This window comes from Larimichthys crocea, chromosome VIII (genome assembly GCF_000972845.2).
Source record: "Larimichthys crocea isolate SSNF chromosome VIII, L_crocea_2.0, whole genome shotgun sequence".
Classification (NCBI taxonomy): domain Eukaryota; kingdom Metazoa; phylum Chordata; class Actinopteri; family Sciaenidae; genus Larimichthys; species Larimichthys crocea.
Window position 1 is genome coordinate 23,544,700 of NC_040018.1, and position 26,182 is coordinate 23,570,881.

The window sequence follows — 26,182 nt, forward strand, 5'->3', positions numbered from 1 at the left end:
GGCGGTATCACGTTTTGTTGATGTCATTTTAATGTCAGCTGATCACCGCATTGCACCGTGTGACTAATGTAAACTAATGTAAACATTGACTTTTTATTCATGTGCTGTGTATGTGTTGGCCCACAGGTAAGTGTCAGCTGTTATATATTTTAAAAACGTTTGAATGAACTCAGACTGCTTCAGTTTTATTTCGGCTAACGGTATTTAGCACAAAGCTGAAACCTGCTGTAGTTGTATACGTGCTAATTGGCACAGCAAGTGTTTTGTTAGCGAGCTTAACTTAAACTCTGTTTAGTCATCTTACTGTCTACAGTCTGCTTTCCTATCGGGGAGACACATTCATGTCAGAATAAGAGCATTAACGAGGCTGTCTGAAATCTGGCATGTATTCATGGCAGCAAACTTTGAATTTTGAACGTCAGATCAAGAGGTGCACTTTACATCCAGTGACACACACAGTGATTCAGTAATTAACTTGCCCTCTTAACTGTTTTAAAGTGTAATGGTTTGGTTAGACTGGCCCTTAACTAGGAAACCCCATGGTGTCTTCACCAGGTTAAAGGTTAGCATCACTGACCTTGACCTCTGACCTCCAGGTAAGAGGATGATGCATACTATTGTTTTGTTCCAGCTCAGACCTACTAAGGACATTTAATGTTGCTGTCATCAGCATGGCTTCAACCTCCAGCTTTGCTCCTCCGAAACTGGCTGACTTCATCCTTACAGAGCGACTGGGCAGTGGCACCTACGCTACAGTGTATAAAGCCTACAGGAAGGTGAGTTTGTGGTGAGTCGTGTCTGTATTTGATTTTAAGGTTTGAGTCAGGTAACCAGCTGACTCGACTCTGACTTTGCTGACCATACTAGATAGATAGATAGATAGATAGATAGATAGATAGATAGATAGACTTTATTGATCCCCAAAGGGAAATTCTTTTGTTATAGCAGCATGACAAATAACAACACAGAACAGGCACACACTATATACAGGCATGAAGTAAAAAGATTGGTGACAACAGTAGAAATATAATAAACTCTAAGGAGGAAGAACATAAGGTTCTACCTCTAATATATATATATATATTATATTATCTTCCTATATATATATATATATATGTATATATAGACTCTTGTGTAATAACTTAATTTGAGAGAGTGCAATAATGCATCCATTATTATGTCCATCAATCAGATCCACTGTTACAGAATGAGTCTCCGCTCTTTGCACAGAGGGGAGTGGGTAGGAATGACTTCCTGTAACGGTCCTTTTTACAGTGGAGCTGCAAGAGTCTCTGACTGAAACTGCTCTGTTGTTTTAGCAGGAGGTCATGTAGTGGATGAGAGTTGTTGTCCATAATACTGAGAAGTTTGTGGAGCATCCTTTTTTTTTCCACAACCAGCTGTGGGGGCTCCAGAGCAGCACAGAGCCTTCTCTTGATCAGTTTGTTCTGCTATATATATACCGCTCTTACAATGAATTTGAAAGATATGAGCCTTTTATTAAATGTGGTTTCTGCATTCCTAATTTTGTCTGAAGCTTTGACAGTCCACAATAAGTATATTGACAGTGACATTGGTATTAGAGGTTCAGTCAAAAACTGAAAAACAAACACTTCTGTTAAAACTGAACAGGGGGACAGTCGAGAGGTGGTGGCAGTGAAGGTGGTTGCGAAGAAAAGTCTAAACAAGGCATCTACAGAAAATCTTCTCACAGAGATTGAAATCCTCAAGACCATGCGTCACCCTCATATAGTCCAGCTAAAAGACTTTCAGGTAAGCTCATTTATATATTTTTTTTAGATTTGTAGGTAGTTTACAAGAGTGTGTTGTGAATAAACAATAGTGTGCATCTATCCATGCAGGCTATATATTAATTTAGGGACCATGGCATCTTTTAAAAGACACAGCAGGGAAACAACTTAAAGTCAACAACATCTCAAAGTTTCTGTATCTGAATCAATAGCAACAGCTATTCCCTGAGTGTCTTCTGTTTCTTTAGTGGGATGCTGAAAATATTTATCTGATCCTGGAGTGGTGTTCTGGTGGAGATCTCTCCCGCTTCATTCGCAGTCGCAGGATTTTACCTGAGAGGGTGTCCCAGCGCTTCTTGCAACAGATAGGTGAGGCATTACAAAACTGGGTCAAATCTTGACTTTACTTTTGCACACTACATGTACATAGTTTGGAAGTGGAACTGTTGAAAATCACTCTTGTGGTTGAAATAATGTATGTCTTCTTATTTAATGCAAGTTTGTGTGTGTTTTTCACATTCTGTGTAAATTTTAGGACTGCGTGGTGTGGACTGTGTTTAGTATCACTGTGTTTTTCTCATTCCTTTCAACAGCCTGTGCCCTCCTGTTTCTTCATGAGCGAAACATCTCACACTTGGACCTGAAACCCCAGAATATTCTGCTCAGTGGCTCTGTCCTCAAACTAGCAGGTGATCTCATCCCCACTCACCCAGTCAAACAATCATGTAAACATGTATTAATATGCATGTGATTGAGATCATTTCAGTCCCAGACACCAGAAAGAATGAATCATTGACATGTTATTGTGTTTTTATTTTCGCTGAACACATTTGCTTGTTCATGTTGTAATTATATCATATTCTCTGAAGACCTATGTTTACTTACAGTTAAAATACACCCTGTTGTGCCTGAGCTATAAATATGTCAGTTTGTAGAGCAACACAGAAGGCTACATTAGTTTTAGGGGTTGTAGCCACTGAAATCTTTCTCACTGTTGTTTACATGTTTGTTTTATTCGTGCTCAGATTTCGGTTTTGCCCAGTACATGTCACCATGGGATGAGCAGAGTGTCTTGAGAGGCTCTCCTCTTTACATGGCTCCTGAAATGGTGTGCCGGCGCCAGTATGACTCGAGGGTAGATCTCTGGTCGGTAGGAGTTATTCTTTATGGTGAGTACTTTGTGCTCACCTTTTCATCTTCTTTGAATGCAGAATACCCTTAACATTAATTACAGACAATCTGTTATACCACAAGGCACAATGTCTTGCGCCCTGTAGCATGATTCCTTCTTAATAATAAATTCTAACATAACAACAATAAAAAGCTTTGACTCGCCCTGCAGGCCTGATATAGTGTACTAAGTATTTCACAAATAAAACTGTGTTAATCATAAATAAAACCATTAATCATAAAATGGCAGCCTGGTTTATTCTTTTTAGCTGGTTCAGTACAATAAAAGCACAATACTAATAATATTACAGTAATTGTGGAGTGACAATGTACAATACATAATGGAAGGAGCTTACTGTCAGTCATGTAAGCCAAATGTCGCATGTCGCAATTTCTAGACTGTTGCCAAAGAATTTCTCTTTGAAGACCAACTTCATTAATTTTAATGACAAGTTAAATATCCAAGCTATTAAAGTAGATAGATCATTTTTTAATACAGCATGAGCATTTGAAGCATGCATGCACTTTAACTTAATGCACAGTGGGTGCTTTTATTTCTTTTTGTTAAATTCTCTGTAGTCACTGCTGAGGATCCTTTTGAAATATATACATAACAATATTTGTGTGCATATAGAGGCACTATTTGGGCGAGCACCATTTGCATCAAGGTCATACACTGAATTGGAGGAGAAGATCCGGAGTAACCAACCTATTGAGGTAAGCATTGAGCAATGACTCATTCATGAATTGCTGGACTGAAAGTGGGCTGGGCAGCAGTCTTGCTGAAAAAGATGAATGACTCAGATTTTCTCACTGCTCTAAAGTGGTGCTATTTTAAGCTACGTATTTATCATTGGATGGGTGCACATGTTTAGCATACTCCAGTTGTCAAATACAGTATTATGTCTAGTCTAATGGATGATGGATGGATGAGTTTCTAATGCATGAATTGTTATATTTAATTCAGTGATTGTCTCAGTAACAGTAACACGATGCTACTACAGCAAGTTTGTTAGTTGTAACAGTTTTTTTCTAAGTAGATTAAATAATTCAAATATGCATACGCATACATAAACACACCACGTTGTCTGGGAATAAGACGAATTAGAGAATAATAAATTGTATTTTAAAGTGGCGGTTCTCAACATGAGGGTTGGGATCCCCAAGGGGGTCATGAGATAATTTCTAGTGGTGTCCAAATGGTTGTGGAAAATAAGCTAAAATTAGGAATTGTGGCAAGTAGGGGTGGTTTGCGAACACCAACTTTATTCTGGCTGTGACTCCAGAAGGTTGAGAACCAGTGTGTATAATTTAATTCTAGTAGTGTAGCTGCCAATTGCACCCACCTTACCATGTCACAGAAACTATGGAGGTCACTTGAAAGGCCGTATCTAGAGTCTTTAGTGTTTAGTTTGTCCATCCTGGGTTCCTGTAGAAACATGGCAGTTCAAGAAAAGTGTAAAATTAGCTTTTAACGTTTGAATGTTCAAATTTCAAAGTCACTGAATAAGTGACCAGTGTTTTTTTTTTTTTTTTGGTTGATGAGTGAAGCAAATCTATCAGCCGCTGGCATATTTTACCAGCATTTGGCTGCTGTGCTCGTTTGTGCCCCGCTTAATGCCTCTACGTCCTACACTGTATTTGTGAATTTTCAAGATTAAACCACTGGGTGGCACACTTTCACAACACACCCTTGTCATCTCCAGTTGCCTCGAGTAATCCAGTAGTCTCTAGAAATTAAAGGAACAATCTGGGTTAGGGTTTGTAAACAGGCCTATATATTATATTTAATTATGGCCTGTTAAGAAACTCAGATTGGTAGTGTCTCATCTATAAATGATTGATTTCTTGATCTATGTGTAAAAAAAACTTGCTAATTAATATGTCTTAAAATACTAATTGGATGTTTAAACAAGAGTTTTGTGTTGAAATGAAACAACAGCTGATTGCTTGCAATTAAAAGTCGCCCACTGCAAACACAATCCAAATGTTAATTACAACACAGCAACAATAAAGGATAACAGTACTTTTTATGATGGAGGGCTTTCCAAAACACTTGAATTCTTTTGTCAGACATTAGGCTTGAGCTCAATGCATTGCATTAGCACATGCTCCATTACCCAGGGATTCACATAGAGAGTTTGAAGGTCACCTTTTGATAAAAAGTAGCGATGTGAGACTAGAAGGTCTCTGGTAACAATCAGCTGTCCTTTTCCATTGGATTGTCCTGTGGATTGAGTGTAACATAATAAGGTCGTGTTTTGTCCTTCAGCTCCCTCCTGGGGCCAGGGTATCCAAGGACTGCAGAGACCTTCTGTTGCGGCTGCTAGAGAGAAATCCAGATGCCCGGATCACCTTTGCAGAGTTCTTCACACACCCTTTTGTGGATTTGGAGCACATGCCGAGTGCAGAGAGCTTAGTGAAAGCGGTAAGAGAATAAGAAGAAAGGGAGGTATGGGCTGGCATGTTTGTGTCTACTCAAGATGACCGTGAATAATGTGTTTGATTGACTGAGCACATGTACACATGTGTTAGGTTTCTGCCCCACATGTGTCTTCACACATGACTCTGCATGCATGCATAAGAAATGGAGAGCTGTAGCACTTTGCATTCACTGATGCCAATTCCTATTTCCTTTTTTTTAGAAAGAGCTAGTCCTACAGGCCGTTCAGAAGGACCAGGAAGGGGAGAGGTCCGCCGCTCTGTCTCTTTACTGCAGTGCCCTTGAGCACTTTGTCCCCGCTATTCACTGTAAGATACCACTGTAACAACCACTCTCATATCCTCTCTGTGCCTTGAGTCCTTCAACAATGCATCGCCTTTGTTCAACCACAATAAACGGGCAAAGTAAACGTATTAAACTTAAAACCAAAACCTTTATTCTCTCCCCTCTCTCCAGACGAAACAGACCGACAACGTAAAGATGCCCTCAGGCAGAAGGTAGGCCTGAAAACACTCCCTGCATTCACATTTGGATTACTTTCAATTGTTTTTTTTCTTTTACACTCCAGTGGCTTTCACTTGGAATGAATTCTTTTCTATGAATACCATATGGCATGCATGGAGAGCATATGGCATGGTTGACATGATTAAGTTGAGTCAATGTAAGAGGACTTCCCACAGGTCAGCCAGTATGTGTCCAGAGCTGAGGAACTGAAAGCCCTGGTGGCCTCGGACAACAGACTGAGCTTTGAGGAGTCCCGGACCTCCAGGGATATCCTTCGAGGTAATGAACAACTGAGTGCAAAGGCAGGTCTGCTCAGGAGATGTATGACAGTGCAACTTTAGTATTTTTTTTTATTTATTTTCTGAATCAAATAATGTAATTTAACTGCATTTCCCTCTTTGTGATTATTATTCTAATAAGCACATCTTCAAAAATGTAAAGATGATTGACCCTTACTGCTTCTTCTTTAATAAATCCTTTGAGCAAAATTTCATTTTCTTTTTCCCTGCCGCAGAGGTCAGGGTCAGCTACAGAACAGCAGTTCTGGGTCTCTTAGGAATTCTGTGTTTTGCTCAACAACGCTTATGCTCTATTACCCCTAAAATAAATATTATGAAATCTTAAGTATCTCACTGAGTATCTCTCAGTTTCTACAGTACTGGAGTCTTAAGATACTTCACAGTACAATGCATTGATGCTTTTAGGCTGACACTAAAGTGTTTTCTGTTTTCTTTTTATTCCAGAAATGTCTAGAGACCAACCACGGCTGCTGGCTGCTCTGCAGATGGCCTCCACTGCCATTGCTAAGGTTAGAAGAGGGTACTGCTGGATGATGCTGCTGGAATAGAGATACAAAAACAGGGAGAAGCAGAAGTAATACAACAGAAAAACACAAACTAGCAGGATACAAACCAATCCCCTTTCACAGATTACAAACTATATCTTTTAAGATCACTGGTCACTCAATATTGAGTTTTGCCATTTTGTTAGCCTTGCAAAGTCTTTTAGATTTTTGCCTGTGCTGTTTACGCCTAACAGATTGAAGTGAAAAATAATGAAACAAACTTTGCAATGCTCACAGACTAAAATAACTGAACTACGCAAGTATCAGGTTGGCCTATGTGTCTCTGTAGCCAGAATTAAAGTAATGTTTTGCCTCCTTTTCAACTTTTTGTTATAGGAGGAGAGTGGAATGGATGATCATGAGGTTCTGGATTTGTACCAACAGTGTCTGGGAGAACTTCTGTTGGCGCTAGCGGGTAGATAAACTTCTTTCTTTCAATCATCCTGTCCTTTATTGCTATTGACTATTGAGCCACTCCACTGGAGCCCTTGCTCAAGGACACCTTGGTAGTGGTGGGTGACTGAAGATGACATTTAAACCATCTGATACTTCCTTTGCATTCAGAGACATCGCCTCAGCCTCAGGCAGCTGTTTGCATATTTTTTATTCGAGGAACAGAATGAAAGAGATATAGATGGAAAGTCATTTTAAAGGGCGGATAAACATAAGAGCACATAAAGTGATTGTGAGACAGTGGGCACAATGAACAGACTATAATGGAAATTCATTCAGAGTTAAGGGTACAGACAGAAACTGAGACGGGTCAAGGAGTGGCTGAACAAAGACAATGATACTCAAGGGAAAGGCTGGAAAAGAAACAAAAATGACTTGGAGAGAGAGTAAAGATACAGAGATACTTTAATGGAAACAGAGAGGGAGACTTTGAGAGAGCTGGATAGAAAAAAAAAGACTCAAAGAGATGGAAAATAACTGAGAAAGCAATTTAGAAAAAGTTAAAGACAAACTGACAGAGAGAAAGACATACAGAGTGAAGCAATAGACTTGGATAGAGACAGGGACACTTAATAAGCGACAGACAGACAAACAGAGGAACTACAGAAGAGACTCCAGTAACTCTCTGTGGCCTGGCGTCCATTAGGCCGGGCTCATGAGCTCATCTGGAAGATCGGCCTAATGGAAGAGGTGGGATAGAGTGATCCAGATGTGGCTTTGAGCCGGGATGAGACCCAGTGCCAGCACCCTGTGTGTGGTATGAGAGCCTTGCCATCTGCTTCCCATTGAGACAGCACACTTTACTTCTTTGTGTTATGTTACACACTAGAAACAAATAAAAACAATTATCTCTCTAACAAAAAAAGAGCTCTAATCATGCAGCCAGTTATTGAACGTTCATCCAGTAGGGGTTAAAAGACTGCTACTTGTTGACTTGAGTTGATAGATTCTAGGTGTCTAATGTAGCAGTACATAAAGACAACTTAATTACAGTTATAGGCGAGTGTTTCTATTAGATGTGTTTACCAGAACTTCATCAGTAATGTACGTTACACTGGTACAACTAATCCCATGCCATCCGAAACAGCCTCTTACTCCAGTGTTAGGGAGCCACGTTGTGTGGCACAGCAGATACCACCAGAGGGATTGTGGGGAGAAAACATTGGTTCTTTGTTTGGTTAAGAGCTCTTTGTTGCACAGCTTCCCAACATGCCTTGCCACCAGAGAGCTCCTCTCCTCCTCCTCCTCCTCCTCCGCATCCTCCGCCTCCTCCTCCCCTCTCTCTCTCTGTCACTCTCCCCTCCAGGATGACTGACTGTGAAAACACTGGCCTACATTAAAACCATTTCCACCCTTGAGCCCCCAGTCTACACGCTAGCGAAATCCAATCTAGTAGTTGACCTCTTCTTGAACAAACAAGGTGATTAGGCAGTGGACTGTTTTTCCCTCCCTCTCCTCATTATTCTCTGTATCTTTTTTTCTTTCTTTTGTGACGAGACAGCCGAGCCCCAGGGCCGCAGGAGAGAGCTGCTCCACAGTGAGGTGAGTAGTCCAGGAAGGGTTTCTGGTTGAGTGCTCTTGGTAAGAACAACTATCTGTCACCTTTAGGCCCTCTACTGGCATCACCTAGCACAGTGTACGCTCAATCACATGACCCATGAGACTTTTTCCAGCAGTCACATGTGCATGTTTTCGTGGTGAGGGCCAAATAACATAATTCATCATCTATATTACTGTTACATATCATAGATCACTGTCCACTTTGTAATTGGAACTTAAAGAAGCTGTAATATTTTATTTTATATCAACAATGGACCACATGTATGGGAAAAGAGGCACAACTAGTGACAAACCGTTCACCTCTGCTCTATAAAGTTATTTTGGTTTGATTTTATGCCTCACAACTGTATAAACTGACTGTATGCTACCTGCCCAGCAACAAATGGCAAGACAGACAAAGTTGGTGAACATAGTGGCAGTACATTTAGGAGCCAGATATTTACAGCAGGAGCTGGTGGAAACAAAAACAAGAGCTAAAAGGAGAGAATAATTATCGGGCAGCCAGAAACATGATGGCTAAATGAACAGCCAAATGAAGACTGATGATGCTCAGTATCTGCTGCATGTGTGTTAAAACTTAAAAGGTGATATTATGTCAGCATTGTATTCATAGCGCAGATGGCCAATAAATAAATTAAAAAACAGATATTGAAGTTTTAAACTCCCTTAATAGATGCGTGAGTGTGTCCAATCATCTTAGTTGGATTAAATTTTAAACAGGAAAAATGTCTTTTATGTTCAGATTATTCAATTATATTCATCATAACAATTATCTTTAATGACAACCAACAAAGTTTTTCCATTCACCTTCTTTTGTCTTATTGCAGTACTGAGACATTTCTAGACTACATACATGTGTTTGGACACCAACCCGAACAAACCCTGAATTTAACTGAATACTCGCATTGATATATTTGACAAACATATGCACAGGACTTATGTGTCTACCAGTAATGCAAATTCATCTTAATGTTTTTGTGCATTGTTTAGCCAGACAACACTATTTCACCAACAAACCCCAGAAGGGAGGTGGGGGTTTGAGTGGCCTCATAGACCTCCCTATTTGAAGTTTTATTGGTACTTGTCTTAAGTAAATTCAGATGCGGCTGTAATAATCTAACACAGCATTAGAGAGGCGGGGGTGGGGGATACGATCGAAAGCATGTGTGTATGTGAGAACCCAAAAGCGCAAACACATGCTGCCATGACTGGCCTCCATGTGCGCTTCATATCTACAGTAGAGCACACTTTAGCCTTTCAAAGCTGTAATTCAATATCCTGGCTTCTCATTGGTGAGCCACAGCTTTGATCTATCCACTGTTGTTGATATCGTGTCATTATGGCGGAATATACGTGAGGGTCATGTGAGCTGTGTTTCAGTATATGTACCTTAAAACTCAAGCAAGTTATCAATATGCCCCATGAACCATCCTCACCCATGTAGATTTCGTCCACATTTATTGTATTTGGTGATTAAAGAGGTTGTGATTAAAGTGCGCTGGCTACATAAGGTTGGGGTCAGGGCTGAATCCTAAAAACCTGTGGTCAGAATGATTATTTACTGCAACAGATTGGTATTTTAAAGAGAAATTATGGAAGCCATCAGTTTAGGTCTCCCATGATTATGCCCCTTAGATGTTACTGCAGTAATACCCAAGAGGACTTGCTTTATACTGTGGCGTAGTGGTGATAGAACTAGGTATGAGGTGCAGCCAAGAACCTTCAGGATCACATGAAGACTGATTACCACAGTAAAGAGCACCCTCAAGCATGTGATCGCAGCAGTTACTACTAGCACATGCGTACCATATGAAATGTTTTCAAAGAAGCACATCAGCAGAGCTGATCAGTTTAACTTAATTTTGACGTGGAGTGTATGTCCCCATGCATCGTTATAGTGTTTCCTGTTACACCATGGCACCACAGATGCTTACTGTATGAATGCATTAGCAAACCATTTGTGTTCAAAGTTTACATTATAATTGCAATAATTGGAATTTGATGTCTCTCACCAGATTAAAAGCCTCATGAGCAGAGCTGAGTACATCAAAAAGAATATCAAGGTAAGCATAAATACCTTCCAAGTATTCGACTGAAGGATTAGACACACATCTTTAGACTGTATGGGTTAGTTTGCCAATAAGCATGCAGAGATTAGGGGAAGATTAAGACTTATCTCTGCATACTGATAGATTATTGGAACTTAAAACATAGATGGTTACAGCGTCTAAAAGTCTGTATTTATGGTCCATGTTCTGTTGTTAGCTTATTTGTTTTGGTTTTATTTTTCAGATGCAGGAGACTCAGAGGGACGTGTCTCTGGATCGAGAATCTCTTACAGACTCTGTGAGAAGCTGTGAGTTTTCCTGCTGGTATTGTATAAACCGGTCCTTTGGTCACGAGAGTGTGTTTTGGAGAACCTTGCAGTGGTGGGGGTTAAGTGAGGAATTGCCACCTAAAGATTAAATGAAACGTCTTTCATTAAAGGTTTTTCCACTAGTAAAATATGAGCCATTCTCTTGCTGTGCTGGCCACCCCGCAGGACTGTCTGGCTCTTTGATTTCATTTCAGTGCAGCCCTGGGCCGCTCTGCCCTCTTGTAAAGCCTACCTTGTGAAAGTGAGACTCGGTGCTAACAAATAGTTGCCCTCCTAACATCAGAAACAACAGCACACGCATGTAGACTTAAATACTTTTACATGCTACAGAGTAAATGTGCTTTATTTATATTTTAACAATCAGTGCATGTTCAGTACAAATATATAAAAAGCAGTGTATCAGTAATATAAAAGGTTGAACTTTCTTGACGAAACACTATATAACAAACTACTAATCTATATAAAATGGATGTTTTATAAATACACCTTACATTTTAATATACTTCAACTTCCCTAGCTGTAACCTACAGTATATATACAGCTTAATTCCCAGTATTTTCTGGGCTGAGCTCTTGGGTGGATAGTGGATACCTAAAGCCCAGACAATATCCTGTTCTCAGCAAGAAATTCCTGGGGAATTATGAATTTAAAAAAAAAAAAGAAGAAAAATGAGGAAATGGGGGGGAGGGCACCAAATTACTCTAGAGGCCACTCAAGTTTCATGAAGAACGTGGCTTCTTATTCTGCTGCTGTTATTTTAATAAAACCACACCACAGTCAGCCGTACTGACTGGCACTGATCCAACAGCAGCTGTACGAAAGCAGGTCACAGCAACGCCCAAGTCTGTCTGGTGACCTTAGACTATACCATAACACACAGCAAAATATTGCTAAGAACCCATCACACTATAACCCCTTAGCTAATTTACATTTTAGACGTTAAGTTGTATGCATTTTGTTTCAGTGTCCCAGTTACAGTGAAGCCTGAAGCACTAAACAGACTTACAGACCTGCATGATTAATGTAAAGGCCACACAGGGCAAAATTCTCTGCAAAGGTATTTGCATGTGAGTTACAATGCTCATACTTTACATAAAGATTAATGATATTAGTTCTGTTTATGTTCTAAATGTTGTAAGTGAATTCTCTGTAATCTGTTTAGATGTTCAGTTTAATTGAAAGCATTAAGTTACAGCCTTGATTCCAACATTTTGGGATGCTGTGTGAAACGTAAATAGTGTCATTCTTTTCAAATATTTGGGGGAGGGCTGTGTTTACCACATTGTTACATCATCTTTTCTTTCACCAACGCTCGGTGAGTGTTTGGGAATTGTGGACACTTATTGTTGAAGTTTTGAACATGAAATTCTTTCAGCAGTCCGGTGGTCTCTGGTCTTCATGTTGTTCTTCATAATGTGCCTCACATTTTCATTGGAGACAAGTTTGGACTGCAGGCAGTCTACTCTAGTACCCACATTTTTTTTTTTACTACGAAGCTACGCTGTTGTAACACATGCAGAATGTGGCTTGGCTTTGTCTTGCTGAAATAAGCAAGGGTGTCCCTGAAAAAGATGTTGTCTGGATGGCGGCTTATGTTGCTCCTAAACCTGTACGTGCTTTTCAGCATTAATGGTGCCTTCACAGATGTGCAAGTTACCCATTATGCCATGGGTTATAACACCCCCCCATACAATCACAGATGCTGGCTTTTGAACTTTGTGCTGGTAACAATCTGGATGATCCCTCTCCTCCATAGTACGGAAGACACGACAGCCTTGATTTCCAAAAGCTATTTGAAATGTGGACTCATCAGACTACAGCACACTTTCTATTTTCAGTCCATCTCAAATGAGCTTGGTGCCTAGAGCATTCCCTTTGGATGTTAGAGTCTTAACATGCCTTTGTAAATACAGTAAAGAGTCTGAAGTGTTCCAGAGCCCATGTAGTAATATTCTTATTATACAATTATGCCAGTTTTTAATTCAGTGAAACATGAAGAATCAAAGACCATAGGAATCCAATGCTTGGTTAGTTTTTGGTTTTGCCCCTTATGTTCACAGATTTCTCTGGACTCTGATTATTTTTAAATGATATCATGTGTTGTAGATCGTTAAAGTGGGTATAGAGAAAATGTCAATTCAAACTATTTTGTCACATACTATACTCCATCTAGCTTGAAATGATCAGACATCACTGGAATTTAACAATATTGAGAATGTTTAGTCCAAGAATTAGTTTTCTTTTGGACATAAAAGCGTCAAAACAAATTTGGAGAATATTATTCTGTGTCGGACGGCCATTTACTGCGTGTCACTCCCCCTCTCTCTGCCCCATGATTCCTGTCTATCTTCAGCTGTACTATCATTAAAGGCATAAAAAGGCCAACAAAAAAAGAAAATCTAAAAAAAGACGTCTCAGTCGATGACTGATGTGATTACTGATCCCATGAATTAGCCTTCGCCTTATTATTTGAAATATAGTGGGTAATTTAAAACTAGAGACGTGTTGTAATCTTGAAAAAGTCAAACCTAACACACATCAATCATTTCTGTTTTCACAGCTTGCTGTTTGCAGTAAGCTTGACGGCCACCGTGGGAACTCTGCTGGGACGCCGCACAGAGCAACAGGCCGGACACAAAGCTGGACACAGAGCTTTCACCTGACCAGGTTTATGTCGGGGGCTAAATCAAACCTGCATCACACCTCACTCTAACCAACTCAGAAGGCTGTCTGGGTGGGATATTACAGCTGCCAGCCAAATGTGGTCAATGTTCTGGTTATTGCTGGAAAGTTGATGATTTGGCACGTCGAGAACTTGTGTTTATTCTTTTTGAGGGGAAAAATGTTTGCCAGGTAAAAAACTGAAAGTAGTGCTTGAGTTTTGGATTTGCACACTGGTGAATGTGAAAGTTAGTCCCCTGCCCTTTACACTGTGTTGTTGCACTGCTTCGCCTCAAATCCCTCCTCCTCACACACCATTGATATGTTAATATTGGACAGCTTGTATGACAATACCACACTATCATGGTAAACAAGTTAAACCGGGACTGAGACTTATTGTAGCGCAAAACACTCAACAGTACACCTAGAAATGTGAAAATAATCAAATAGGATCTGTGACGTTGGGAAGCATCGCATTAGTTTTGAACTGTAGTATTAAGCATATTATATCAAGGCCTCTGCAAACATGCACATACTCCCTCACCCCCTCCTTCCCCACTGCCTTTACTGTGGGTCAACCGCAGGCTCACCATGCTCTCTCCGCTGATGGAGCCCTCTCCACCACTATGAGGGGAAAACTGGAGAGGTGCGGCCTCTGACTTATTTACACTAGACTTGCATTTTCTTAGGTTTGGCAGTGGCTGAGTATTTGAGGGATACAGTGAGTTGTGGCACTCAAGTGAAGCCTTCATAACTAGGCCTCTGTGAAACGGTAAAAAGCTTAACAGTCAGTGGCAGGCCAATAATCCTCCCTGTTGTAGGTCTACACGGACTGTTTTGATTTCAGACAGGTAAAGCACTTCAGTATTCCAAAAGGGAGCTTTACTTTGTGAATATAATTTTGCTGGAGAAAAGACATGAAACAGGCCTTTTCACACTGCTGTGTTGTTTTATTTTTTATTTGAATGTTTATACAGCTGTGATTTTTATATGTTATGTATTTATTAAATAAGAAAATCAGTGTAAAATAAAATGACGATCTCTAAAGTCTCTGGAGTCTGGACGTTCTGTCAACAGCACAGGGCAAACGTTGTCTTTCAGAACCTATGGAAAAATTTATGTGCTGTCGTGGGAGCAACGCTGCTGGTCCATCGCCATCGTCATCATCTGGAAGGCCGCTCTGCAGAAACAGCTGGCTCATGTCCACAATGGGAGGAGAGAGGAAGGCAGGCATGGGGAAAGTAAGGTCTTTCAATAATTATAAGATTCATATAGAAGTCTGGAAAACTATAGAAAATTAAATAGAAAATTTCCATATTTCAAATATTACTCAAAGAATTCATTACAAGTATTTTTTTTCTTTCATTAGCCACAACTCTTCTGCCATGCATTATAGATCTATCTCTTTGTGCAGCACTACAGCTGCAAGAGAAAAATAACCTGAATTAGAAATTAATAAACTGCTTGGAGGAACACTGGATTAGTCCCACCTGTAAAAACAGTTATACAGTGTACTGTGACTCTGGAGGAGCTGTGTCAAGTCTGAGAAAATAACCCTGATTATGTCATAGTGATGTCATCAGGGTTATCTGGGCTTTGAGAGTACACTAACAGAAAGCCTATATTTTCAAACTGGTGGACGTTTGACAGGTGTGTGTGTGTTAACCAGGCAGTGGGTCTACTGAAAGATGCTATTGTGTTACATTTTTCTTTCTAAGATTTAGGGAACTCTACAGAATATGGCAGAAATGGAATATAATGTGTATAAGTACTGTATGTTTCCATTCATGTATGATCACCTGAAGAATACGATTTTTAAATGTTTTTGTTAGCTTAGAATTGGCCCTTTATATCTACAGATGCAATGGTCCGAGTCACGTTAAATCATCATCTTTCTACAGTAGCCCTGAACAGACAAACTAAACGCTGGCTATTGATGGAACTTTTTGTGTTTTTCGTGTGTTTAACAGCCACTGTAGTTTCTCGTTCATGCTAGGAAGGAGATCGTGAGGCAAGGGGTTTGCAATCCTCTAAAATAATGACTCAAAAGACAAAATCTTTTAGTGAATTTGAGAAAAAAAAACGTGTCTACTTCTCCTAAATGCAGTGAAATACAGAAAGTGGTTGTAGTTGCCTTAGGTTTAACAAGTGGTTTCCAAATCTGCCCAGGACTCACAGTAATGTTTGTTTTCTACCCTACCAGCTGGTTAATCACATTCACCTGGCATGCCAGCCAGGTGTAAATCACTCCCAGACTGTATGGTTAGAACAGAGAACAGCATGGCCCCCGAGACCTGGAGCAACAGGATGGAGAACCACCGGGTGCTGCATTTGTGGCTGGGCTGGGGAGGGAGCTCTAATTGGCTAGCGGTGCCCATGGTGTTGGCTCAGCTTCATTGCTTTAATCATGACATGAGCACGTTGCTGCCAGGAAAACTTTGGATGCAATTTTGACCCTTGTGCTTGCTTTATTGCTTGTTTGTGGGAGTTCTGCCAATGTATACTGTGCCCCCCCCCCCCCCCCCAAAAAAAAAAAAAGTGCAGAGAGTATACTTACAGTAACACAACCCAGAAACGAAGATTCTGAAATGGAAACCTTAATCCACCACCCTCATCCTCCGAGACCCCCCCTCCCTCTTTCTCCTTTCCCATAACCACAATGTACGGCATTGTGGCTTTAATTGGCCTCCATTTTGCTGCAGCTCCAACAACACTGCTTACTGTCCTCTCCCCTCCCAGGCTGTCTCTCTCTGGCTCTGTTGATACTGCTAATGGGACAGCAGTCAGGTCATATTGGCATCAGCATCACCCTTAACGAGGGATCTCTATGTTCCAGACCTGAAGGAACTGGGTGCCCTTGACTCCAGCACCCCCTGCACTGAAAACAGAGAGCAGGTCAGCCATTCACTGTGGCCCGATGGTTATCATGAATGGAACATTGTACCTATGACAGACAAGAGCCTCCTAAATCTCTGGGTCACTCCCACTTTGGAGTGGTGACGAGAAAGTGAGGGGGTTGGGGGGTTTGTTTCAGAGAAATGTTGAATAAAGATAATTTAGAAAATAGGCTCCAGCACAGTGCTGCCTCTGTATCCCCCTGTTCCCTCCACACACTCAACTCCCCAAGGCTGCTCTGCTCATGTTTGTTTTGATTTTGCTCCCAGAATCGGGATGGGGGTGGGGTAGAGGTGGACGGGGTGGTTAAGTTGGAGGACTTAAAGATGCATGGCATTGGTTAAGACAGATTGGACCAAAGACAATCTAACTAAACTAGAGGCAGTCATGCTATCCTGTAGCTGCAAGCCACTTTGTTGCTCTATCTCCCTGTTTTTATGACACAATAGACAGTTGGAAGTGCTTGAGGATTCCTGTGGTTAACAAAAAATCAGGAGAAGCTGTGCAGAAGTTGTCTCCAGGCTTGGAGATGTAGAAATTTTCCACCTGTAACTCAAATAACAGACTTCTAACTTCTACATGTAGGTCTATTTTGTCACGCAAGGATTGGGAATCTTGACAAATGTGGGTCATTAAAATATGTCTTTTTAATCAAATGTTGGCGGCAGCAGTTGACAATGTGTAGCGATGTGCAACACCTCTGATTGGTTTAACTAAATCTCTTCCATCTTGTGCTCGGAAACACTGATTTTCTAGTCTTGCCACTGCACTTTTGTACCTTTTTTGGACGTGACGTGAAGTTACGTTTGCAAACCAGGTGTACAAGCCCTAAATGGTCTCTTGCTTATTTCTAGCTTTGGTCATTAGCATGGATTGTCCTGATCCCAGCTCTGTCAGATCGATTGACATGTTTCATTGACAGTCCCTCTACCTTCCTCCTCTAGCAATCCATCCATCCACCCGTTTTCTGTAACTGCTTATCCTTATCAGAGTCGCAGAAGGCTGAAGCCCATCCTAGCTGGCATTGGGCAAAAGGTGGGATACAGCCAGGACATGTCCCTTTAAACAACAGTTTGAGTCTAAATTGTTAGTCACATCTTTCTTTGTCTTTTTGCTCAAATTAAAATCTATTGCGCAATGACTAGACATTAAAATTCCTCAGCAGGTTTCAGTTACACTGATCTAATCCCTTAAATATTAGATGGTAAAACAAAGCCACATGCAGAGCTTACTTTGGAGTCACTTGGCTGACTTGAGAGTGACACTTACAAACAATAACCTCTGGTTTTGGCTTTCGCATGCTGTATATAGCATCTTTTAAAAGGGGCATTGGATAAAAATAAAGCAAAATATAATATGGAGAAGTATCACTGAAATCCCACCTTCAGAAGTTTTCAGGAATTTGGAAAAATTACAATGTTTTTAATATTGCAAAAAATGCCCAAGCACCACTGAAGCTTATACTTCTTTTAACATACTATTAAAATATTCATAGAGTCATCAAAGATTCCCTGAACCAAAGACTTTCAGTTCATGTACAATCACAAAAATGTAGGACTGAGAGAGGAGAGATCTGTCCTCACACAGTGACGTGGATTTAAAATCAAACTTTAACTTTGGGAACTTGTTACAGACACTTTATGTGACCACATTATTTTCTTTCTTGATCTCTTTGTGGACAAAACACATCATTACACAACAACTTTAGCTCACAAATATTTTTATTATAAACCTCACCCTTCCACATGAAAGACACTGCTCTGAAGTGTTTAACTCTAAAAATCATGTCACGTTTTGTGGACTATATGTTTTGGGTGTTTACATTGTAAATCCAAGTGACAGTGGGAAGACACTGGCTTATTTTACTGCATATAACTGTAAAATATATATACACATTCTTCATATTCTAGCTTCATAATTTAACATTTATGGACATGTTTCATAAACAAAACAAAAAGATTAGTTTTTACACACCATTGGCAGCTTCATTAGGAGTGATCAATACTAACGATTGTTTTTACTTTCCCTTTTTGCTAAACAGCTTTACGTGGTGTAGTGGAAGAAAGAGAACGACTGCTGGTTTAAATCCCTGGACTACTGATGTGGATCTGCAAACAGGTAACATTGGGTCTATTCCTCAAACGTGTGCAACTACAAATGAATTTGACACATTTTTCATCCAGCCACAAAACAAAAGCCTTCAAATTACACTTTCTGAGGACAACAACCTTATTATGAATTTCAACCAAACGCAATCTCTCTCTTCTTAATTAGTTTGAGCTTCATCTGTATTCGTACATTTCCTTTACTAACAGTCCTGCATGTTAAACACACTCTACATGTAGACTCTCATACTCTTTTAACAAACACAAAATAATTAACATGCCCATGTTTGTCAAGTCAGAGCAGATTGCTGCTCATGTTGTTATGACACTGCCATGTTCACTGATTAATGTATTCTCCACTGTAGACTTGATAAGGCAAAACATAATCTGGTGTCTGACATTCGCTAATATCCATAAGATTTATTTTCTTTGTTTGAGGAGCTCATAAAAGCTTATTGCAACAATTTATGTCCGAATCACATGGTTTGTTTAAAACCTCAAATCGTTTATGTAACAAAACCAAGCGGGTAAAACCTCTTATCTTGAGTAGTGCTGTGGACAAACTCCAGGTATGATATGTTGACCTATTTGTACCAGCAACAGACAACTTCTCCTGGCTTGCTGCTTCAGTGTGAAAGCAGTTATAAACACAGGGGTCTTTTTAAAGGCGTGAAAGGGAGGCAGGCAGCAGAGAGGAGGAAGAAGGGGTGGTGGGTGTCTCAGGAAAAGTTCAATAAAACAATCTCGTATGGGGGGAGGGGCCCCAGACAGAATGCTGGAGAGGGGCTTCAGTTAATTTCAGTACTTGATCCCACACCCTTGCCTGTCCTTTGACTGTTGCCACTAATATTTGAAATGTGGTTGCTGTAACAATGCAGAGGCCCCTGAAATGGAGAGCAGAGCAAACAAGAGGCTGGATGGGTCCAATGTTTGTCTAAAGTCTTAATAAGGCCACACTCCAAGTACCATTGAAACCAAACAAACAGGAGCTGGTTAAAGGCACACAGAATGGCAATGCCCTGCAACAAAGTGTGGCATGGTTCACTTCCTCTAATCATCACCTGAAAGTATTTTTGTCCACAGTGTCCACAGGCTTTCCTTCAACTTAGCAACAAGTGAGCAGTCCTCTCAGAGCACTGTAAGGCCATCTGTGTGAAGATTTGAATCACAATGTTTTAAGGCAGTTTTCCTGAGTGAGTTGTGCACTAAGAATTACGACTATGCAAATTGTACGGTTGTGGAAAGCCTACACAAATCACTACTGTGCTCACTGTCACCCTGCAACTAAACAGGGGATGGCAAAGAGGCCTGGGGGAGTGGAAGAAATAACTTCCCTTCTCCAGCAGACCGGGGTGCAAGTTGAAGTGTTTCTGATTCCATGTCATTTATAAATCCAACATATGTTTCATCTCAGTACAATATCCATGCTAGAGGAAGAAACAGGAGCGTCATGCAGCTTGACAACCTCTGGGATGCAGAGAAGGATTTATCAATATAGGCCTCATCTTTGTCACCTTTAGGGTCATAGTCCTCATCCTCATACATGTCATCCACCTCAGGCTGGTCTGCCATAGCAATGTGGTCTCCAATGGCGCAAAGTTTGCTCATGTTCTCCTTGACCACTTCACAGAAAGGTCTCTCTACCCCATCGCAAACACAGCGGTTCAGCAGCATGCCATTTGGGATAAAGAGCATCTCTTGAATGATGGCTTTACACTTGGAGGAGCATTTCCTGCCGTTGAACAGCTGCCCGCAGTATGACAAGTAAGCCACGAGGGATTTCTGGCAGTTGCTGTCTTCTTCACACCGCTGCCGGGCCTCCATGCATCCTATCCCCCCTGCATCGCTCGGGTGTCTGCGTGGGAGGCACGGCTCTATGGCTCGCTTGGCGCTGAGGCACTCCAGATCCCGGGCGCAGTCGCAGGTCTCCAGGTCTGGCCCGTTGCGGGTGTGATTGAGCCTTATCAGTGCGTTTATACAGTGGCTCGGACACTGCCTCCTCGTGCCTCTGATGTTACCCTCACATGCTGCTAAGTATTGACTGTATGCAAGGTCGCACTCGGGCTCGTCGTGGCACCGAAGGAGCGCCTGCCAGCAGATAAGCTGGGCATCTAAGGCCACCAGCACCCATGGAAGAAGTGCCAGGGCGCTGCACCAACATTTCATGCTTGGATGGAGTTCTAGTTCGGCGAGGTGCACTTTCTCCACCAGCACATTAGGATCAGGACAATTTACACATTGAATCTCACAGATTTAAGTTCATATGTATTCCGTATAACGTATTGCAAGCAGCCAGTTCATCGGTAAACACACTTAGTCCACAAACTTTCACGTATAAGCTACGTTTGCGTTCCCTCTGGTGAGCTCTGCAACAGTGTAAGACAGGATCTGACTCGGGGAAATCACCCCGCGTGGCTGCAAAGAAGAGAAACAGCGCAATAAGAGTCATTCCGGGAAACATGTCCGTTCAAAAAGTGAGTAATCGTCCTTCAAAAGTGCTGCCTGTGTCTGCTCCATGTCCCGGTGCAGATCTGAGGTGGACACCGAAACGCGCCGCAGGGCTATCCAAAGTTAACGCGCACTGTAACCACAGTTATTGTCCACAACTCTACACTTGAACTCCTATTTCTTGCCATCGTTGGTTTCGGATCCTCTCCACAGCATTTATCCACGCATTCCGATGTTTTCTATTTGTTTGTTTGTTTGTTTTTTTGTAGTTGGTAGAGGTTTCTATCTGTCGCAGTTTGTCCCGCTATGTGCGTCTTTGTCCCTCTTCTTGCTGTTACGCTTCACGGTCCGCCGAGCATTTCCCCACAACACCCCTCCTTCTGTCGAAAAAAAGAAAAAAAAGTTTTCCCCCCCCCCTCCTCTCTCTCTCTCTCTCTCTCTCTCTCTCTCTCCCACACACACACACACATTTACAATCCTGGCTACCGATTGGTCGTCATTTAGGAGTCAGTCGTGGGACCCATTTCCAGGCAGCTCTGCTGCGCACAAATCCTCTCAGTACATGACGAGATAGGCTGGATAATAATGTTTATGATTTTCCTTGCATGAGACCTCCAGGATCTGTGTGGTCCGCTCTTCTGCTGTAGCAAAACACAAGTGGAACAGTCGAGCGGGCGGGGAGGGGGGGGGGCTTGCAAAACGCATTCCTTTGCAAGAAGCTCACATCTGCAACTTCACTGCTCCAATTTTCAGCGCGGACAAACAAATCTGTTCCCCTTTAACCATGAACAGAGCAGGGGGAACCCTCTGTGACAACTGCCTCGTCGTTAAGCGTTTTTCACTTTAAGGTTCTCGCTAATTGTCCTTCTCCCCCCTCTCTCCCCGTCCTGCCTCTCATTCTGCACAGTTTGTAAGCCCCGATTGATAGAAAAGAATGGGAGAGAATAGTATTTTCTGGCCCGTTTCACCCCAATTGTGTCAGATTGGCCATGCAGTGGCCCAGTGTCTTTCCAGGCTGCAGATTGTCCACGCACTGCGGCCTATCAATAGAGAGGGGTTTCGGCATCAATATATTTTACAGCTATACCCTTTCACACCACACTTGAAAACTACCAATAGCTCAGGCTTTCCTGCCATTGAAATGGTAACTAACTTGATTTTTTTTTATGTTTTTTTTTTTTTTGGCAAAGCAGCTTCAGGTCTGCCCACACTCAGACACTGTGCCACTTTTGCACAAGCATAACTAAACCAGATGGATACCCGACCTGCAATTATTGAATTATTATTATTAAAACAATTATAGAGTTAGCACTATACCTATCCGGAGTATAAGTACTGTATGTGCAGCAGGTGGACAAAATAACACCACAAATGACAGCTTTTAAAATAAGTTGAATAAAGCTCTGTGTTTTTATAGTCTCATAATTATAAGTGTGGCACAGTAGTGTTTTTATAGAGCTGCAACTGTGTTATTTTTTTTCCATCTTCTACATAGTGTGTACTACACACTCTGTGGCCACCTCATTAGATACACCTGTACACTCTGTAATAGCCCTTTGTAGGCTGCCAACAAAACACTTAGAAGATATCCATCTTCTACAATATCTTCTGTGAAATAACAACACTTGATTTGTTGATTTCATAGCCTAGGATTTTAACAATAGCCACATGAACATCAAAACTGTCCATTTCCAGGACAAAGCCAAAATACATACGAGTGGTCTACATTTACTCTCCCACAGTGTCTCCAACATGGCTGTAGTGTAGATGACGTTGTGGACTGTTGCATTCTCCAGATATGTAGCCATAGATTCTTTACAACATTCTGTTTTTGTTGGCAATGTCAAATGTGTAAATTCAGTTATGTTTGAGAATGGGGATGTGTTTTTCTCATTAATCTTACAGAAAATTACAGACCACAGCATCCCGATAGTCAGTAGTTGATCAGCAGCTATCTGCATCCTGCCTCTGGGATGCTTCTGTAGTTGTGAGTGTATTTTTGTCTCCACCTGGTGTTCAGGTTGCTGCAAATGTAAGATCCCCACATATTCTACAGCAGCAGTCACTGTGCAAGAAAAACAAACGAACACACAAAACAGAAAAAAAGTGAATTATCCTAAAAATCTGTTTATTGCAGTTAAAACTCAAAAATCACTGAAATACTTTCAGAGACAGAATGATGGAGATACAAAGAAACAGCCAAAGAGTGAGAAGAGAACTGCGTGTCGTGGCAGCCATTTCCTGAAAAAAATCAGTTCCACAGGGTGACAACACAAAAAAAATAAAAAATAAATCATACTTGTATATTATCATTATTGAGTTATTGAATTATTATTTCAAGTCACACACACTCATACAAAGCAGACAGTTTGCTTTATGGCTTCTGTTCCACCCATTAATATTGTCTCATGATTAAACATGACAGATTCTATTATTATTTTTATTTTTATTATTATTATTATTCTATTATAAAAGGACTTATTGCAACGTCTCCTCTGCTTTATATTGTTGATATTTTACAAATATACTGTTCAGCTATCACATTACAATAACCACTGTACTGACCCCCTTTAATTTAGCAGTAGTGTGGCACCTACAGCATCAGAGAAAACAGTCAGTAGATTTTTTTGCCCACATTTCCATGTACACGTAAAAATTAAGACAATGATAATCATAAATCAGCCAAGAAAAACACATTTTGGCAGTAGAGCTATAACAGGAACCAAAAGGAGGAACAGATATGAGATCAAAGCTGTCATCACCCTCACTGCTACATAAAATCAAACACTGGCAAAATGTAGCGTATATGGATTAAACACAACATCAACAACATCTCCGCTTGATTCGCCCCCACCTCCACCTAAAAAACAACATAGACAGAATACTAAGTCACGCAGTAAACCCACAGTGACTGTGTGCTGTGTAACACTACAACCAGCGCCCTCAGCCACAGGAAGAGGTTATTTTTTGTACAGAGACACCACTTGACATATCACATCGGCTGAACAACACGAATCCACCAGCACGAAACGGCACCACTAAGACGCAGGAGGTCAATGAGATGGAGGACAGGTCAGACGTCATGTGACGGTCGACAACACTACAAGACGCAGCGAGTTGATGAAAACAAAGTGAAAAATGAGCTGCTGTTGACAGTATAGGCAAACAGCAGATACATTTACATCTTATACAACATAAATATTTGTATGTGGATTTATACTCACACCGTAGTTACACAGTTTGACATATTTGTGCCATTTCCTTTTTATATTGGTCGGACAAAGGCTTTGGCATACAACTTCTAAAGCATTTACATTTCTCTCATTTGAGCAGCTTTTGTTTTTTAACCTCTAGATGCAGCACAAACACAGATTTGCTTCCCTGTGTAGATGATATTAATGCTTCGGTTCAAATTGAGAGCACAGTTATTGTACACACTTAACTGTAAATTCTTATATTATTACACGCAATGCAGCAAATCCATCCTGCCCTCAAGTAAGACACTATTCATGCCCGCTAACAAGTTATTTTTCGCTTCCAATAAAACTAAAAGTAAGAAATCTCCCACACAAACAAAACAAACAAGAAGCCCATCTTTGTAAGAAGTAGCAAACAGATGTTGGAGCTCTAGAGAAGACAACCTTGTACGGACGTCCAAGGCACACTGAAGTAGGGAAAAAGCTAAAAATATATGTATGTATATATATATATATATTTTTTTTTTGATGATATGTCTAGGAAAAGATTAAAACTAAGATTAATGCAGCTCACAAGGAGCTTATATCTGGGCACCAGGAGGCAAACCAACATGAGTAAGCTACTTCTAAAAAGCTGCCTCATTTGTTGCTCTAAATGTGAACATTGCCCATTTCTAAAAATTTGTGCTTTTGTACGTGGAATATAAACAACCCCACAAACGACTCCTGCATTTTATCCTTCCTAAAATAAATGTCCCAAATTCAACAAATGGCCTACTCACATGAGTCAGCGTCAGTCTTGTGTACGGGTGTTTTCGTTACAACCAAGCAGCTGATTTCAGTGAACCTCTCCTGTTCAAGGTGCCCGTGTTCATCAGTGAAATCATCTGCTGTGTGTTTGGATGCAAGGAAAACCTGCACACACACCCGAGACCCCTGCTGCAAAATCAGATAGTGTTATCACTGCTCACGTGAGGTACTGAAAAGCAAGGGAGGTTAGGGAATGAATGGATTTAATAGGCAGATATATTTTACAGAGGAGCTCTAAAGACAGAAGTAATCTCATGAGTTGGATCTCAGTACGAAGAGCTAGAGAACCACAGTTTGTCAGAGTGCAAGTAAGCTAATTTCAATAAAAATATGAATGGCATTCAGGATTTTTAGGATATCTGAGGGTTAACAAGAAAACTAACTAAACTATAGCTAGATTTGTCTTTTCCAGCTAGTAAGATGAGGTTTCCAGTTTTCATAATATCTTTATTTGTACTTTTTTTTTCTGCAGGGCCTCTGAAAAACTGTTATTATGTGGCTTTACCAACTGACTTTCCACCCAAGCAATAAGAATATTTCTACCTCCAGAGCTGCTCTGCCTTTGAAAAATATTTGTACAAGTAAAACTCTCATCCTCTTGGGACTTGGAGTTAGCCAAATCACATGAGACTGCAATTCTCTGTCTGCTTTTTGAGGTCTTCCAGTGTGGCCTGGGCTTTGTCTTTCAGCTGGTCGATGTCCACGTTTTGGATGTTGGACAGCTGGCCCAGCACCGACTGTTTGTGCGTTTCCTCCTGGTTGTCCTCTGCGATCATCTTGGCCAGCTCTGTGGGCAACACCACATCATCCCCCGCCTGCTGGATCTGGGTCTCATCCATCTCGTTCTGAGGTAGATACACACATGCATGCGTGTCCGTATTGACACACCCAACAGAACAGGAGAAAAAAGGGAAACACATTTAGAACACTGTAATAAAACACTCTGCAGCCAGAATATGTTGGT

At 41.0% G+C, this 26,182-nt stretch overlaps 3 protein-coding genes across 5 annotated transcripts in view; 1 reads left to right on the top strand and 2 right to left on the bottom strand.

Moving 5' to 3' along the window:
- ulk3 (unc-51 like kinase 3) lies at nucleotides 1-26,036 on the top strand. Of its 3 annotated transcripts, XM_027281469.1 has the most exons (19): nucleotides 1-126; nucleotides 632-776; nucleotides 1,633-1,773; nucleotides 2,000-2,120; nucleotides 2,345-2,440; nucleotides 2,777-2,920; nucleotides 3,556-3,638; nucleotides 5,194-5,349; nucleotides 5,567-5,672; nucleotides 5,821-5,861; nucleotides 6,045-6,147; nucleotides 6,612-6,676; nucleotides 7,049-7,127; nucleotides 8,667-8,707; nucleotides 10,741-10,788; nucleotides 11,018-11,081; nucleotides 13,663-15,004; nucleotides 18,700-18,776; nucleotides 25,908-26,036. In XM_027281469.1, the coding sequence occupies exons 2-17, from the start codon at nucleotides 672-674 to the stop codon at nucleotides 13,677-13,679; spliced, it is 1,410 nt and encodes a 469-aa protein (XP_027137270.1). In that variant the 5' UTR covers nucleotides 1-126; nucleotides 632-671; the 3' UTR covers nucleotides 13,680-15,004; nucleotides 18,700-18,776; nucleotides 25,908-26,036. The 3 variants fall into 3 exon arrangements, with proteins under 3 accessions (XP_027137270.1, XP_010731409.2, XP_019127049.1); XM_010733107.3 differs by lacking the exon at nucleotides 25,908-26,036 and having other exon boundaries at nucleotides 18,700-19,357; XM_019271504.2 differs by lacking the exons at nucleotides 1-126; nucleotides 25,908-26,036 and having other exon boundaries at nucleotides 651-787; nucleotides 18,700-19,357.
- On the bottom strand, nucleotides 18,362-22,379 carry LOC104920746 (growth arrest-specific protein 1). The gene has a single exon (XM_027281471.1). It carries the CDS (start codon nucleotides 20,927-20,929, stop codon nucleotides 20,174-20,176), a length of 756 nt encoding a protein of 251 aa, XP_027137272.1. The 5' UTR covers nucleotides 20,930-22,379; the 3' UTR covers nucleotides 18,362-20,173.
- The window catches only part of cplx3b (complexin 3b), a 6,796-nt gene continuing 3,932 nt past the window's right edge, over nucleotides 23,319-26,182 (bottom strand). Inside the window, exon 3 of the mRNA XM_010733104.3 lies at nucleotides 23,319-26,063. Within this exon, the coding sequence (XP_010731406.1) occupies nucleotides 25,839-26,063 (225 nt within the window). The 3' untranslated portion in view covers nucleotides 23,319-25,838. The remainder of the gene's footprint in view (nucleotides 26,064-26,182) is intronic.